Source organism: Myotis daubentonii, chromosome 17, assembly GCF_963259705.1.
Source record: "Myotis daubentonii chromosome 17, mMyoDau2.1, whole genome shotgun sequence".
Lineage (NCBI taxonomy): Eukaryota > Metazoa > Chordata > Mammalia > Chiroptera > Vespertilionidae > Myotis > Myotis daubentonii.
The window spans coordinates 19,030,231-19,046,257 of NC_081856.1; the positions used below are offsets into that span (position 1 = coordinate 19,030,231).

The 16,027-nt window shown below is 36.2% G+C and overlaps 1 protein-coding gene and 1 long non-coding RNA gene across 2 annotated transcripts in view; one reads left to right on the top strand and one right to left on the bottom strand.

Moving 5' to 3' along the window:
• Window positions 1-896: 896 nt before the first annotated feature.
• The window catches only part of LOC132220048 (uncharacterized), a 28,259-nt gene continuing 13,128 nt past the window's right edge, over window positions 897-16,027 (bottom strand). The window contains exon 3 of the long non-coding RNA XR_009449670.1: window positions 897-959. This is a non-coding gene — a long non-coding RNA (uncharacterized LOC132220048). The remainder of the gene's footprint in view (window positions 960-16,027) is intronic.
• On the top strand, window positions 1,550-15,847 carry PPP1R42 (protein phosphatase 1 regulatory subunit 42). Its single transcript, XM_059672988.1, has 5 exons — window positions 1,550-1,757; window positions 4,698-4,864; window positions 5,706-5,844; window positions 7,835-7,951; window positions 15,713-15,847. Exons 1-5 carry the CDS (start codon window positions 1,629-1,631, stop codon window positions 15,845-15,847), a joined length of 687 nt encoding a protein of 228 aa, XP_059528971.1. The 5' UTR covers window positions 1,550-1,628.

Sequence of the window (16,027 nt, forward strand, 5' to 3'; positions counted from 1 at the left end):
GTGTTTATTGACATATAGTTCATTTTCAAAATTTTAAAGAATCAACTAAAATGAATATATATATATATTTTTTGTCAATGCCTGTTTTCAAACTGATGACCATTCTGGTGGTCTAGGCACTGCTGATAATGCAAAGCAATGGAATCGCAAACATCAAGAATCACTTGGCTTGGTATTTGTGTGCCCTCAATTCGTCAACTATTGCTGGTTTTGTACTGTTAACTTTATCTTTTATGTATCCCTATAAAAACAGTCTAGCGAATAAATTTTCTTTGTTCAAAGCTTATTCTAGCTTCACCCATTATTTTGAATCAGGTAAACCTGAAAAGGTGTGAAAATTGAATTATCAACTGTTAAAGTATGTACACATTTTTTGTGTCCCCCCCCAAAATGTATACACACTTTGAATAATTATAAAGGCAGTGTTTGTACTTCGACTGTGTTTTCAAACTTCCAGTGGCATTTTAGGATGAATTTCCTTTGTTCAAAGCTTAGTCTGGCTAAAAAGAAAGAAACATCAATTGAGCTATCAGCTGTTAAAGTGTGTATACATGTTTTGGGGACACGCTGTATTCCAGATGAAATAGTGAAGTGAATAGTGTTTGCCTTATCTGTGAACAAAATAATAGAATAATGATGATGATGACAAACATTTATTGGCCTATGTATGAGGCACTGTGTAGAATACTCTATACATGATTATCTCATGTAATCCTCATACTATTCCTTGGATATTGGCCTAATTTTATAAGAAATTGAGGTAACATGCCCAAGATTGCCCAACTGGTGAGCAGTGGAGTGAAAGTTTGAAACTAGGCTGTCTGGATTGAGAAACATTGCATTGTTACCTCTTTATGGATTACTAGAGGCCTGATGCACAAAATTTGTGCAAGGGGCTCGGCCCTCGCAGCCCCGGCTTCGTCCAGAAGGTCGTCCGGAAGGTCATTCAGTTGTCGGGCCTAATTAGCATATTATGCTTTTATTATTATAGATAGTTGTAGTAGCATAACAAAATTTCAAAGCCAGCCCCATTTTCAAGTATTTTGCACCACTGTCCTATGTATATATTCAAAGTTCTCACACCATTTGTTCTGATTTGGGGATTTAGTAAATATGATCACAACAGATATTATGGAAAAAGGAGCCAGGAGATCTGATCTCATTCTTACATTCCACTTGCTTGAGTAGTTTCAGACAAATCTTTGAACCTTAGTTTCTTCACATGACAGACAACACTTAGATGATAATCCTTGAGAATACTTTTCTACTCCAAGAGAGAAAAATGGTATTTTAACAGATGCCCACAATAAAAATTCAATACTATGGAGAGGAAAAGACTTAAAAGTAAATGAGCCTTGTGTATTTAACTAATTTTGGTGTTTTTTAATTTTTTAATAAAAGAATTTGGTATATAAACTTAGAAAATACCTAAATGTCCCTGAAAATGTCTATGAACTAGCTAATCAAATAGTTTTATATAAGAAACTTAAAACGTCAATATGGTTTTTTCTAAATATTCCTTTTTTTCTTTAATTTTTAGAAAGTTGGGCATAAAGCAATACCTAAACCTGCTTCTTGGCATGGCATCAGAACAGAGCTGAAATACTAATTTGATTAAGACAGAAATCATGGTTCGTCTGACCTTGGATCTAATTGCCAAAAACAGCAACTTTAAACCCAGAAAAGAAGAAACCACCTTACAATACCTGAAGAAAATAACTCATATAAATTTTTCAGACAGAAATATAGATGCAATTGTAAGAACTCTGAAATTATTTCTAATTTTTATATAATTAGCCTTGTAAAGTTTACAAATTGTCAGGGTATACCTTCTTATTAACTATATTTTGATTATAGTTATTAACTATATTTTCATTAGTCAGCTTTATATTGTGTTATTTAATTTCCTGCTTATGTTAAACTTTTTAAAATTAACTTTCTATAAAATATAACATTGTGATTGTTAAATATATATGTTCCCATAAAATACTCTATGCCCTAACCGGTTTGGCTCAGTGGATAGAGCATCGGCCTGCGGACTGAAAGGTCCCAAGTTCGATTCTGGTCAAGAGTATGTACCTTGGTTGCAGGCACATCCCCAGTTTGGGGTGTGCAGGAAGCAGCTGATCAATGTTTTTCTCTCATCGATGTTTCTAACTCTCTATCCCTTTCCCTTCCTCTCTGTAAAAAATCAATAAAATATATTTTTAAAAAATTACTATATAGCAAACTAGATTTAAAAGCACATGTTGGAAAAGAATTTCAAAGGTAAGTACTCATATGTAATTCCCTAACCTTGAAATATTAATTTTAACACATAAAAAAGTAAGAATTAACTGTGTGACTACCATATTTCAAAACTTTAACAGGGAAATCTTTTTCCCACATATTTTAATGGTTATATACATGTAGATTATACTCTTTCAGTTACATCTGACAAGATTATGTTCGCTTGGATATACTCTGAAATTACATTTTCTCTGTGTTAAGACAGTTCTTGACTTTAATTTGGGAAACTTTAAAGACAACAATAACCCATTTAGGCCATTTGTATTGGTATCTATTATCTATATATATATATATATACAAGCCTAAACAACCTTTACAACTGAATGACCAGAACCACCGGTCGACCAGGACCTGCCCCCTGGTGGTGAGCGAGCTCCCATAGCCAACCTCCTGCTGCCAGCCAACCTCCTGCGGTCCCTCCTCCGTCCCTCCCCCCAGCCAGCAGGCTCCAATCGGCCTGGCCCCAATTGGGACTGAGCGAGACAGCTCGGATGGGCCCTGATCGCTGGCCAGGCCTAGGGACCCCACCTGTGCATGAATTTGTGCACCAGGCCTCTAATCTACAATAAAATGCTAAAGACTATAAATGAGAGGAAATTTCTTGGAAACATATAACCCACGTGAGGGCAGGGACTATGTCTATTTTCTTCACATCACTCTAAATTCCCTATTTAATACTGTGCCTGTCTCATTATAAGTGCTTAATAAATATTTACTGAATGAATGAATGAATGAATTTTAAAAACACCAAAGCCCCAGGCAATATTGTCAATTAAGATAATGGAAGTTTTGTTTGTTTGTTTGTTTGTTTGTTTGTTTTTTCAGAGACCCTACCCAGTCCCATTCTATATCTTTTTCCATTTTTCTGGTGATCCTTCTCTCATGAATCCAATGGCCCAAATCTCATGTTTCTCTTTTGTTGCCCAAAACTCTCTACCTCACCATACAATATATAGGCTGCTTTTTCCAGCGCCTCCCTTTAAAGTTTTTTGGCCCCTCACAATCAATGCTCCTTCAGTGTGGATGTTAGGAGGAAAGCAAACTGATGTAAGGTCATTTACACTAAGAATAACTTGTAAACTTAAAGTCCCCAAGATGTGTTTGTATTTTAAAAGATCATAATAAAAGCTGAAATATTTTTGAGCAAAACCTTACTCGTATCTCTTGCCTACTCAGTCTAGGCTGACTCTACCAGCACACAAGAAATGACAGCCTTTTAAAATACCTTTAATTATTTTTCTTATGTCAAATGTAATTGGTGTTCATTTGTATATAATACATATAAAAAGAAAGAAACTGACTTTTAATTTTACCATGTAGAGAAAACCACTATTAACACATTGCGGGTAGTTTTTATCGCGCGCTAACAGGTGGCGCAGGCCATTTTTGCTAATTTTTTGCGCAAATGGCAACGTTCAGTAAAATTACGATAACTTTGGTTTATGTATTTATACGTTACCCGCATTCTACCGCTAGTCTATAAAAAACGTATTAATACGTGTCCCGCGCTCTACTACACTGGTAGAACGTATACATACGTAAAACGTGTAAACACGTTTCCCGCATACAATGTGTTAACATTTAGGGAATGTCCTTCCAGTCTTTTTTCTAGGCATACATTCATATAATTTTACAATAGTGGTTCACTGAATGTACTGCTCTCATTTTATTTTATTTTTTTAAACATATTTTATTGATTTTTTACAGAGAGGAAGGGAGAGGGATACAGAGTTAGAAACATAGATGAGAGAGAAACATCAATCAGCTGCCTCTTGGACGCCCCCTACTGGGGATGTGCCTGCAACCCAGGTACATGCCCTTGCCCGAAATCGAACCTGGGACCTTTCAGTCCACAAGCCAACCCTCTATCCACTGAGCCAAACCGGTTAGGGCTGTTCTCATTTTATTATGAAATCTATAAGATATTACTAAAGAAACTAAAGGAAATTTAATGGCTATATGGTATTTCCTTCAATGGCATTATCATAGTTTATCAATTCATTGTTCTTGAATATCTATCTGACATCCAATTTTCAGTATTATAAATCACAACAATTACTTCCAATCCTACAGAAAGACTAAGAAGACTTGATTTATAATGTTGGAGCAATAATTTTTTAAATGCTTCAACTTCCAGAGAAGCCTAATTGCTTCCAAGAAAAATTGGTTGCACTGGGAAAATATTTCTTAACAAATATAATTTTATAGATATAGTTACAGAATACTAAAACCTAGAACTAATTTTGTACTTATTCTAGTCTTGTTTTGACTGTGCTAAGAAGAGATATTGTTCTTTTATATTAAACTTAAGAATATTACGAATGATTTAAGTGAATGAAAAACTATCTTAAAAACAAACAAGTTTTCAAGAAAAATTAAGTATGACCTGTTTTTTGTTTTTCTTTTAGGATGACCTCTCTCTTTGTAAAAATCTTAGTGTTTTATATTTGTATGATAACCGTATTAGTCAAATAACTAACTTGAATTTTGCCACAAATCTGACCCACCTGTACCTACAAAACAATTGTATTTCATGTATAGAGAACCTCAGTTCGTTGAAGAACCTGGAAAAACTGTAAGTGCTTTTATTTAATTGTCATCATTACAGTAATATTCTTGCATGCAGGTATTTCCGTTATCTGTTGTTTTGTGGAACAGGCCACAATTTTTATTCTCTTTTAGTAGTATTAATACAAAATAAATTGTTTCAAATGTAGTATCAAACAATTTGTGTTTTATTAAGCCTGATATACTTTTCTTTTGCAGGAGGTTGTCTTTAAGGCTTATAGGAAAACCTAAAAACATCCTTATGTAGGCTCAAATAGTGAGAAAAGTGTCCATGGAACTCAAGTTTTGTGCCTTTCAGAATCACATATCTGAAAAGGGCAGGGTCATAAAATTAATGTTGATGTAGACTTGATTATAAAAAAGGCATTTACTGTGCCTATAATGATTTTAATTAAACAATGAAGACTGGTGGATCCAATTTCCCCAGACTAAAAGAACTATCAGTGCTTCTCAAAAAGTGGGCCAGAGGCCTTAGAATGGGGAGAGGACAGTGGGGTGGGAAATGCTGGGTTCTTTAGATAGTCAAGTCAGAATCTCTGTGGGTTAAGCCCAGAAATCTTCATTTTTAACCTACAACCCTAGGTGATTCTTCTGCACTCTATATATGAGGAGTATGGGTAAATAGTTTAATAAGGACTATTCCCATTCTCTCACTTAAAAAGAAAAACAAACTTCTTAGACTAAATTACATGTAAAAATCATATAAACTTTTCATTAATTCAATATAAAAAGAACATTTTGTATGTATAATTTTCACACAGTTCAATGATTTTGTTACGTTTTTATCATGTTTAAAGACCATGATGTTCATAGAATGTCTACTTAAAATTGTGTCTTCTATTCTGCAGGTATCTTGGAGGCAATTACATTGCTGTCGTAGAGGGTCTAGAAGGATTAGAAGGACTGAGAGAGCTTCATGTTGAAAGTCAGAGACTTCCCCTTGGAGAAAAGCTTCTGTTTGATCCAAGAAGTCTTCAATCTCTGGCAGTAAGGCTACATTTGAGTGTTCTAACAGAGAATGTTGTGATGAACAGTTATGGACCAGGAAGGTTTATTTGGACATGTAGATTCTCTGAATACTTATAGGCCAACTGAGAGTTTATTTGAGGGCTAAAACTAATTTTTCCCACATAATTCCTCAGAGACTCAGCAGCTATAAAGTGGGGATAGTATCTGCTTCTAGGGCTACTGGAAGAATCAAAAGAAGGATATTAAAAGACTATGTAAAGTATGAAGTTCTAACAATGTTAATTCACTCATAATTTTAACCTTGGTGATTATCATAACTCAAAAAGCCTAAGGAAAGATGAGTGCACATTTGGAAAATTTTAAACAACCTAGAGAATCTTTACAATAAGTCATTTTTTTTGCTGGATTCTGATTTGATTGTAGATTGTGTTACATATGGCTATGACTCATCAGAAGCAGACAGATCTGGGAGCACTGGATTTGATGCTTCAGCTGTCACCTGACATCACATGGAGGTGTCACAATGAGTTGAGCTACCAGAGGGCACCACAGAGGCTTTTGCTAATCCTCAAATAGGATTTGTTAGAGGAAAGCTACCTTCAGTTCTGGGCAATGAAATATGGTTGTTATATTTACAGATTTTGTTGATTTTATTTCAGAGGGCCAAGAAATGGAGGACAGTACTAGTATAAGGTTTTTGAACCAAACATATAACAATGAAAGGATAGTGCTTTAAACAGGAAAAGAAAGAGGTGACTTGGTTTCTATCCTACCCTTTCTACCCTCCCCACAGAATCAACTGTGTCTGAGCTCAACCTCAATTGATCCAAGTAGACTGGCACCACTGTGGGAATGGATAGTTTTATTACAAAACACCGTGGAAAATATTTTTGCGTACTCAATTTTTGCATATATTCAAGCAGATTCTGAAATTCTAAATATAAGGCATAATTTTTAAATCTATATTTCAGGTCTTAAAAAGTGTCAAGAAATATCTTCTCTATGTTAGCTTTGTGTGGATGTGATCTTTGTAGAGAATCCTGGCCCTTAGATCTTAAGATGGCTTTTATTTAGTGTTGCTGTATAGTATATTTATGTCCTCATTAACAGCTGATGTTGAAATTCTTGTTAATTAGTTAATTATTATTCTAAGTAGCTTCTGAACATATGGATTGTTAAGAGAAAACTACATAGAGAGATAAAATTCTTTAACAGTGCTTTCTTGAATTCTTTAATTCTTGGTCAGTGTTTTCTACTTAGAAAAACTGACAAAAACAATTTCTTCCTATGTGAGTACAAATTTTAGTGACTTTTAACACAAAATAATAACTTGCTAAGCATGTTTTCTACATTGTTATCATTTGTTCATTGGGACACCTTTTTTTCTTTCTTTGCTTCTTGATTCTTAGCTTCTTTTTTCTATAAATTTCTCTTATGCCTTGATTAAACTGTTAAAATACTAGAGGCCTGGTGCACAAAATTGTGCACTTGGTGTGTGTGGGGGGAGGGGTCCCTCAGCCCGGGAGCCCTCAGGGGATGTCTGACAGTGGGCGTAAGCTGGCTATAGCGGAGGCAGGAGAGGCTCCCGCCACTGCCACTGCACTCACCAGCTGTGAGCCCGGCTTCTGGCTAGCCTCGCTCCCCCTGTGGGAGTACACTGACCACCAGGGGGCAGCTCCTGCATTGAGTGTCTTTCCCCCTGGTGATCAGTGCACATCACAGCGACCAGTCATTCTGCTGTTCAGTCAATTTGCATATTAGCCTTTTATTATATAGGCGAGGTAAGTTATATCACAATTATGTCACAATTACTATAGTTCTAAACATTCCATATGAATAAATATATAACATAGGAACAAAATCTTCATGGGTTTTTATTTTCTTGCCTAAAGAGCAAAATAGACTGAACTGAACCATCTTAAAATTTTCACAGATTAGGATTTCTGGTTCCTATATATAGCACTTAATTAGGTTGTTTACTAATACTAATTTAATTATTTTCTTACAGAAATCCCTCTCTATATTGAATATCAGCAATAATAATATTGATGACATAAAAGACTTAGAAATACTGGAAAATCTTCATCAACTCATAGCAGTTGACAATCAACTTCTGCATGTGAAGGTAGTATAAAGAAAAATTAATTTAAAAATACTTACTTGAAATTGCTATAAAATGTATTATTTTAAAAACTATTCTGGATTTGTTCTAAAAACTAGCTTATTAATCTTTACTTCTTAATATACTTATTTGCATAATTCTGTCCTCTTACCTGATTTTCTCTTCTATATCCAATGCTTCCCATACTCACCAACAGAAAAAAAGTTTCTCTGAGTAGGAAGTTATGCTTTTCCCTCTGTTTTATTTTCCATCGAATATTCCCCTCTAGAGACTAGATTTCTTGCCCCTTACCTCTGATCTCCCAATGAATGAGTTTCTAGTAACTATGACTCGACCTGAACTTTCTACTCCTTGGGGAAACCATCTCCCTTGTGTAGCTTTTTCTGAACCTCCCCATCAAAGTCATCTATTCAAAATTATATATATATGAGTGTGTGTCCCAGGTTCTGTTTTAGACCCTTGGGGAAACATTTTCTAGGCACTGGGGATACAAATGATAAATAAGACAAGTTCTCTCCCTTCAAGGAGCTTACATTACAGTGTGACAGGGAAGGGGACCAGGAAAATATAAGCAGAGAAGATTGTGAAAAGCACTCTGAAATAATTAGGTAGAATGGCAGGCCCTGACTGGTTTGTCTCAGTGGATAGAGCATCGGCCTGCGGACTGAAGGGTCCCAGGTTCGATTCCAGTCAAGGTCATGTACCTTGGCTGTGGGCACATCCCCAGTGGGGGGTGTACAGGAGGCAGCTGATCGATGTTTCTCTCTCATTGATGTTTCTAACTCTCTATTCTTCTCCCTTCCTCTCTGTAAAAAAAATAAAACAAATATATATATTTTTTAAAAAAAAGAAAAAGAATGACAGTAAAGTGACCAGATGGGAGACTACCATAGAGGTTAAATATGAGAAGATGGTTGCTTGGAGATGAAAAGGAGTGAATGGATTACAGGTAACTTTTTAGGTTGAACCCACAGAACTTGCTTATGAGTAGGATGTGTAGTAATTTAAAAAAGAAGAATCAAGGATGACTCCTAGCTTCTGTGTGAAGAACTGGGGAGATAGTGGTAGCCTGATATTTAGAACCATGCAACTGGGTAAAAGACAGAGATAAAGAATGAGGCCAATATTAAGCACAGAAATACTCCAATACTTTAGATGAGAAGGCACCAGGAGTCAATGATGCAAGAGAAGACAAGAGGAAAAAGAACTTCAAGAAAGTTCTTGCACTGAATGCTATTGAATGGTTGACATGAGGGCAGATAAGATGTTAATAGAAATGCATTAGATTTAACAACAGACTATGTTGGGTCAAGTATCATATATTACTCATGTTTCAGAACAGAGTGCCTTGGCAAGGGTTTGCCAAGGTTTTCTTCTACCCAATGCCACAGAAACATATTAGAAACTTTCTTCCTTGTTATGGTTTGAGAAACTATAGGCTTTTCATGAAATATTTCCCATACCTGAAATTTCTGCATATAAACTAAAAAATAAGAGAAAGGAAAATTAAAAGACTATGTGGATAATAATACCTTAAAAAGAAAACATTCAGCAAGTCCAGAGGTTGGTATATGCCAAAAGTTGCTTTTCCCTCCCATTAGAGAAGATATATAAGGAGTGAGGATAAAATCTCAAGTTCTTTTACTTTCAGTTAGAAGACACAGCAATTAAAAATGCCTTGCTGAAACTGGTTTGGCTCAGTGGATAGAGCGTCGGCCTGCGGACTAAAGGGTCCCAGGTTCGATTCCGGTCAAGGGCATGTACCTGGGTTGCGGGCACATCCCCAGTAGATGTGCAGGAGGCAGCTGATCGGTGTTTCTCTCTCATCGATGTTTCTAGCTCTCTATCTCTCTCCCTTCCTCTCTGTGGAAAATCAATAAAATATATTTTTTAAAAAAATGCCTAGCCACAGCTTCGTGGAAGTCTGAATATAATCTTGCATGGGGTTTACTTGAAATGTGCTTTTGTGGTCCATTAAACATCATCCTCTGAAGTCTTAATCAAAGGACATGTTGAATTTTAGCATCATAATATTAACCTATTTCTCTGTATGTATTCCTGAGGCCAGATCTCCATTTTTTGGGGGGGCTTTAATTTTTCCATTACTTGCGCTCATTGATTGAAATTACCCAGAAGCTGCTGACATCAAACCCTATGCCATGGGAAAGAAAGCTCAACATGCCATACATTAGGTCACTGACATCCATCCTAAGAGACTTCAGCAACAGACAGCTTTGTGCCACTGGGAAAAAGAAGTGGACATCATTAGAGAATCCTCACAAAACCACTATAATTACCCAAGGTTTTTAGCATTGGAACAGCTGCTTTGATATGAACAACCATAGGTTCCTCAAATGCATTGACAGAAAATACATGAAATAAGATAAATGAAAAAATAATGGTCCCTTGGATGGTTAAATAACTTTGAATCTTCCAATCAAGATTATGGTTTGAGCAGTGAGGAAGACATTTAAGAAAAATTAAAAAGAACACAAATAACAAGGAAAAGCACTGCCATGACAACTGAAATACTAGAGCTCTGTGAAAGGAATAAGAAAAAGAGAGAAATGGGTCAATGGGAAACACAGACATTCCAAAACAATATCCATGCCCTAGCCTAGAGCTACGTTAGAGGTGGAAGAACAGGATAAGGACCTGGAAAAAGTTGGGTGGCCAAGTGGCTTCGGTCCTTCCTGCTGTTTTCGGTTTCATCCCCTTACCTCTCACTTCTACAGACCCACAGATGTCAAGGACTTCCCCCAAGATCTTCTAACCTTACCCTCATCTCTCCTATTCACTAATCCAAAGCTGGTCTCACACAGAGAATTGGGGCAGCAGAAGGGCAAGTGAGGACAGTGGAGAAGTAGAGGAGGAAATGAAAGAGAGGATTAATCTAGTCTTTCTCTTTCCATGTATGTAGCCCTCTAAGCAAATATTTCAAAATGGTTCCATATAATTTCTCCTTTACAATTCCTGTCCTGCTCCTAACCCCAGATACATTCATCCATGCATTCATTCATTTCTTCTTATCCATCCATTCAAAACACCTATCATGTGGCAACACTTAATTAGACAATTGGGGAGACAATAGTGAGCAAAAACAGATATAATCTTTCAGAAGAGCTCTCAGCATTGAGAGGAAGAGAAACATTAAGCAAATAATCAGGCAAAAACAAATGTAAAAATGCACCCATGGCGAGTAGTACAAAGTGGAAGTATGTGGCTCTGAGAGCCTATAATAGGGGGATTTGCCTTAGGGAACTCGGGACAGCTTCGCTTAGGAAGGGATTGCTGAGCTGCTCTCTGAGAGAAGTAAAGGGTTTACCAGGTAAACAGAATAGCATGTGCAAAGGCCCCGAGGCAGGTGAAAGCATGGCAAAAATGAGAAACAGGAAGCAGAGTGAAGGTGAACCATAGTGCAAATAAACTGGTGGGTAAACATTGCATAGGTGATAACAGAGGTTTGTCTTCATCCTAAGAACAATGGGGAGACACTAATGGTGTTTAAGCCAGGAGTAAAGTAATTAGCATTTTGAAAAGATCAGTATGGCTACAGTGTAGACCAAGCATGTCAAACTCACGGCCCGCGGGCCATATGCGGCCCACAACAAATATTTTTGCAGCCCAGCCAATGTAACGGTATGTAAGAAACAATAAAATTTTCGTAATTTTTACAATGTCCTGTTATACATAATTATTAATAACAAACCACAATGTTCTCTAATGACTGATTACTACTAGTATAATCATGTTGCATTCATTTCCCTTACGCCCCTTACATGCAGGCGCACCATTTCTCTCCACTAATACTAGCAGCGAACTGCCACATCATTAGTCTTGGACTGACTTGTTTGGTGTGTGCAACAAAAATATTTCGCTTTTGGAGAATGAGAAAGATAGGTTTATTTGCATTATGCTTATTAATTTGTGCAGTTATTCAGTGTCTGGTAAGTTAATGTTCAAGAAAAATATTAATTTTTATTAAAATGTTCTATTTTTTTATGTTAACGATTACTCATTTATTTCAGCCCTTTGTATTCAGCGTGTCTCTATCAAAAAAATAAACCTACATTTCTATGAAAATTGAAGCTTTTGTTTTTTTTGCGGCCCACATAAACTTAAACCTGTTTATTTGGCCCGTGTTACTCTTTGAGTTTGACATGCTTGGTGTAGAGAATAGATTGGAAGAAGTCTGGCTAGTTAGAAAGTGAGAGATGGTGAAAACTTGAATAGGGTTGGGATAAAAATGATGTGAATGAACATATTTGAAAGCTGTTTAGGAAGTAAAGTAGACAGGATTTGGTGGTGATATAAGGAATGTAGCAGAAGGAAGTCAAGAATCAGGTTTTTGCCTTGCACCATGGAAAATAGAGAACTCAAGAGTTAGGTTTGGGGAAAAGGGAGAAGATCATGAATTTTGATCATTTTGAGGTGCCTTTAAAACGTTCCATAGAAAATATCAGGCCCTGACTAGTTTGGCTCAGTGGATAGAGTGTCGGCCTGTGGACTGAAAGGTCCCAGGTTCGATTCCGGTCAAGGACATGTACCTGGGTTGCAGGCATATCCCCAGTAGGAGATGTGCAGGAGGCAGCTGATCGATGTTTCTCTCTCATCGATGTTTCTAACTCTCTATCTCTCTCGCTTCCTCTCTGTAAAAAATCAATAAAATATATTTAAAAAAAAAAAAAAAACAGGGGAGAAGGAGACAATGAAAATAGAAATGAAAGAGAAGATTCCAAGAAGAGGAGGCTGTGGAAGAGGGGAAGGGATGGAGAGAACTAATTAATTTAGAAAATGAGGTGGGACTCTTGGTTGAGAAAAATGTGAAAGAAGAAAGGAAGTATGAGACCCAGGGCAGATAAATGAGAAAACTCTAGGCGGAGGACCCAATTATTCCCAATAAAACTGGTGGCCAAGTCAGTCCTCGAGGAGAAGGGGAAAGAGAGGTTAGGCCAAACAATGCTCCATAGTTTAGAAACTCCTTTCTCTCACTCACAGTGCTCTTATTTAAATGACATTCACTTTTGGTTAAAATTTCTTTGCACTTTTTTCTATAGCTCCTTAAATAGGTATGCATCAATGTATTAAAATATTAAATACTTTAATGACCATTTACAATAAAACTTTTGCATATCTCCAAGTAGTTGGATGAGCCATGAACTTCAATAGGGCCAACATTATATAGCTTACTGACACTATTAAGTCAAATAAATATTATGGTTACAAAAATTTATAAAACGTGAAAAAATAAAAAAAAATTTAATTTATACCTAAAGTTTTTATGTCTGCAAAATTTTCTAAATAAATAAAATATCTGAAAAGCTCATCTCACAGTCAGATATATTAGTGATTTACTTCATTAGTTTCCTAATGACCATTTATCATGAGGTAAAGTATCTTCGAGTAAATGGTGGAAATAAAAATTTTGATGTGTTTGCCTCTTATATAAACTAAATATTTGATTTATAAGACACCAACGAATGAACAAACCAATATGGCCTGTCATGTTTTTCCAGTTTCTAATTTATTCAGCCTCTGCTCAGTATTGATCCTGACAAGCAGAGTAACCCGAAGATAAATTTATTTACTCCACAGTTTAGTCAGAAACAAGCCCAAAATTATAGATTTTCCCAAGCAGATGATGACAGGCAGTCAGGGGGATGACAAATTGCTGTCTTTAGATTTAGTTAAGACAGTTGGGCCAGACGTTTCCGATAAAAATTGGAGCATGCTGGTCAAATACAGGTTCGTCCGTGGCCATCATTAATTGTAGAGGGAGCACTGCCAGTGCTGCCGGCGCCCATACAGGAGCTCAGCGCCAGCCCTGCATGGGAAACAGAGCTGGCTCCTCAGGACTTTGCAGCACTCCTCTAAGTGATAGCATGACATGATCATTTATCAAACAGAGACTGTCCAGAAAAGTGTCTGCTCCCTTTAGTAACTTATTGAAGAATAGGAAAGTGAAAGCATTTTATTAAAGACAGGAAGGCAATGAACAACCAGAGCGTATCCAAAGGGTAATCATATTTCAGCACAGGATTAGTTTAGTCTTAAATAAACATGCACTGGAGGGAGTATGTCGAGGGTCATTTATCAAGTGAGGGTCAATTAACAAAACTCCACAGGACTCTTTTATCTATATAGATGTAAAGTTCTCATTGTTATTATTACTGAACTTTTGGATGATGGGACATTGTATTCAACACTAAAAAATGCAATGCACAATTCCTTCCTTAGAGGTTTTTAGACTAAGAGAAATAGAGAAACTCTCACATAAAATAATTATGGCTGTATCAAACACTGTCAAACAAATGCTATAGAGAGGAGGAGGAGGGAGAGGGAGAGAGAGAGAAACATCAATGATAAGAGAATTATCAATTGGCTGCTTCTTGCATGCCCCCCACTGGGGATCAAGGCCACGACCTGGTATGTGTCCTGACCAGGAATTGAACTGTGACCTCCTCGTTCATAGGTTGATGCTCAGCTACTGAGCCACTCCAGCCAGGCTAATTTTAATTCTCTTAATTTTGGTCAACAGAGAAGCTTCTGATGCACTGTCATGTAGCTCTCTTCAAAAGTTATAACTTCATCCTTCAGTCCTGAGCCCTAGATTATGCTCTCCACAGAATTATCAACATTTATTTTATTAGCAGCAAAATATTTGCTTTAAAGTAATGTTTTGTCCTATTAAAGGTAGTTTTCCTTTATTTTTTGCCTTTGGCTATTGAATTTTTTAAAATCAATTCAAGGCTATAGAGTAGAAAAACAGTCTCTGCATTGCTTGTTTGAAGTAATTCATACAGACTAAATTTATCTGATTTCAAAAATTAAAAACAGAACTTTATGACACATATAAGAAATAGTCCAAGTATATTTCACTTCCACTAAATATCTAAAATAAAATATACATATTAAAAATGAGGAAGGAGAGAAAGCAAGGAAAGGGACAAAAAACAAGGCATTGAACAAAAGGATTGTGACAATGGAAAAAGAAACCCAAATTGGGAGAAAGAGGGCAAACTAAGATAGCAGGTTCTTAAATGCTATTAATCTGTTTTTCTGACATTCATTTGGATTGTAGACCATGGAATAACTTAACTACTCCTTGAAATATCAATTAGATGATTTTCTTGTAACTATAAAAACACACAAATGTTTATGATATACATAAAAACAAAACTGTACCCACATGACAATTAAAAAAGAAATCCCTATGCTTAAAAAAAGAAGGCCAGAAGGATATATGACAACATATTAAAAATGATCTTTGGATGAGAGGCATGCAAGTGATTTTTTTCTCATATTTTCCCCTTGACCTTTTTACAGATTTTTAAAATAAATATGTATTCTTTTATAAAATAAAAAGCAAATATTGTTTGCAATGCCAATGGACTGCTTACTCACTGCTCCTTAATTGCCTTAATCTGGACACTTCCATAAATTCCACTAAGAATAGAGCATCTTCTGCAGGATGGATGGCCAGAGGGGCAAAAGTTTTTTCTGAACTGGGTCCCTTTAAGGGACTATGACAAAGAATAGTTCCATGGCCCCCAACTCAGGACCTAATTTTCTGCCTTCTCTTTAGCCCCCTTCCATTATTATTATAGACCATTATATCCAAAAATGATTTATCATACACCTTCTAAGTAGCTGGCACTGAGCTAGAACTCCACATAAAGCAGTAATTACCTTTATAAACAATTAACTGAATGAAAATATATTGAAAATTATGACATATTTTGTCTTTTTCTTCTATAATTATAGGATTTGGAATTTTTACTGAGCAAATTGATGAAACTGTGGAAAATGGATCTAAAAGGAAATCCTGTTTGTCTCAAACCAAAATACAGAGACAGATTGATACTGGTCTCCAAATCACTGGGTACACATTTATATTAATATTATTTTCTTCAAAAAAGAGACCTGGTTCACTTTTTAGTTAACAGCAAGCCTTCAGAAATATAATATGTCATCTGGATCAACTTTATGGGGGGAGGTAAAAGAGGGCATAGGGAGGTTGAGTGTTGACTTAGGGTGGTGAGCACACAATATACCGATGATGTATTATAGAATTCTACA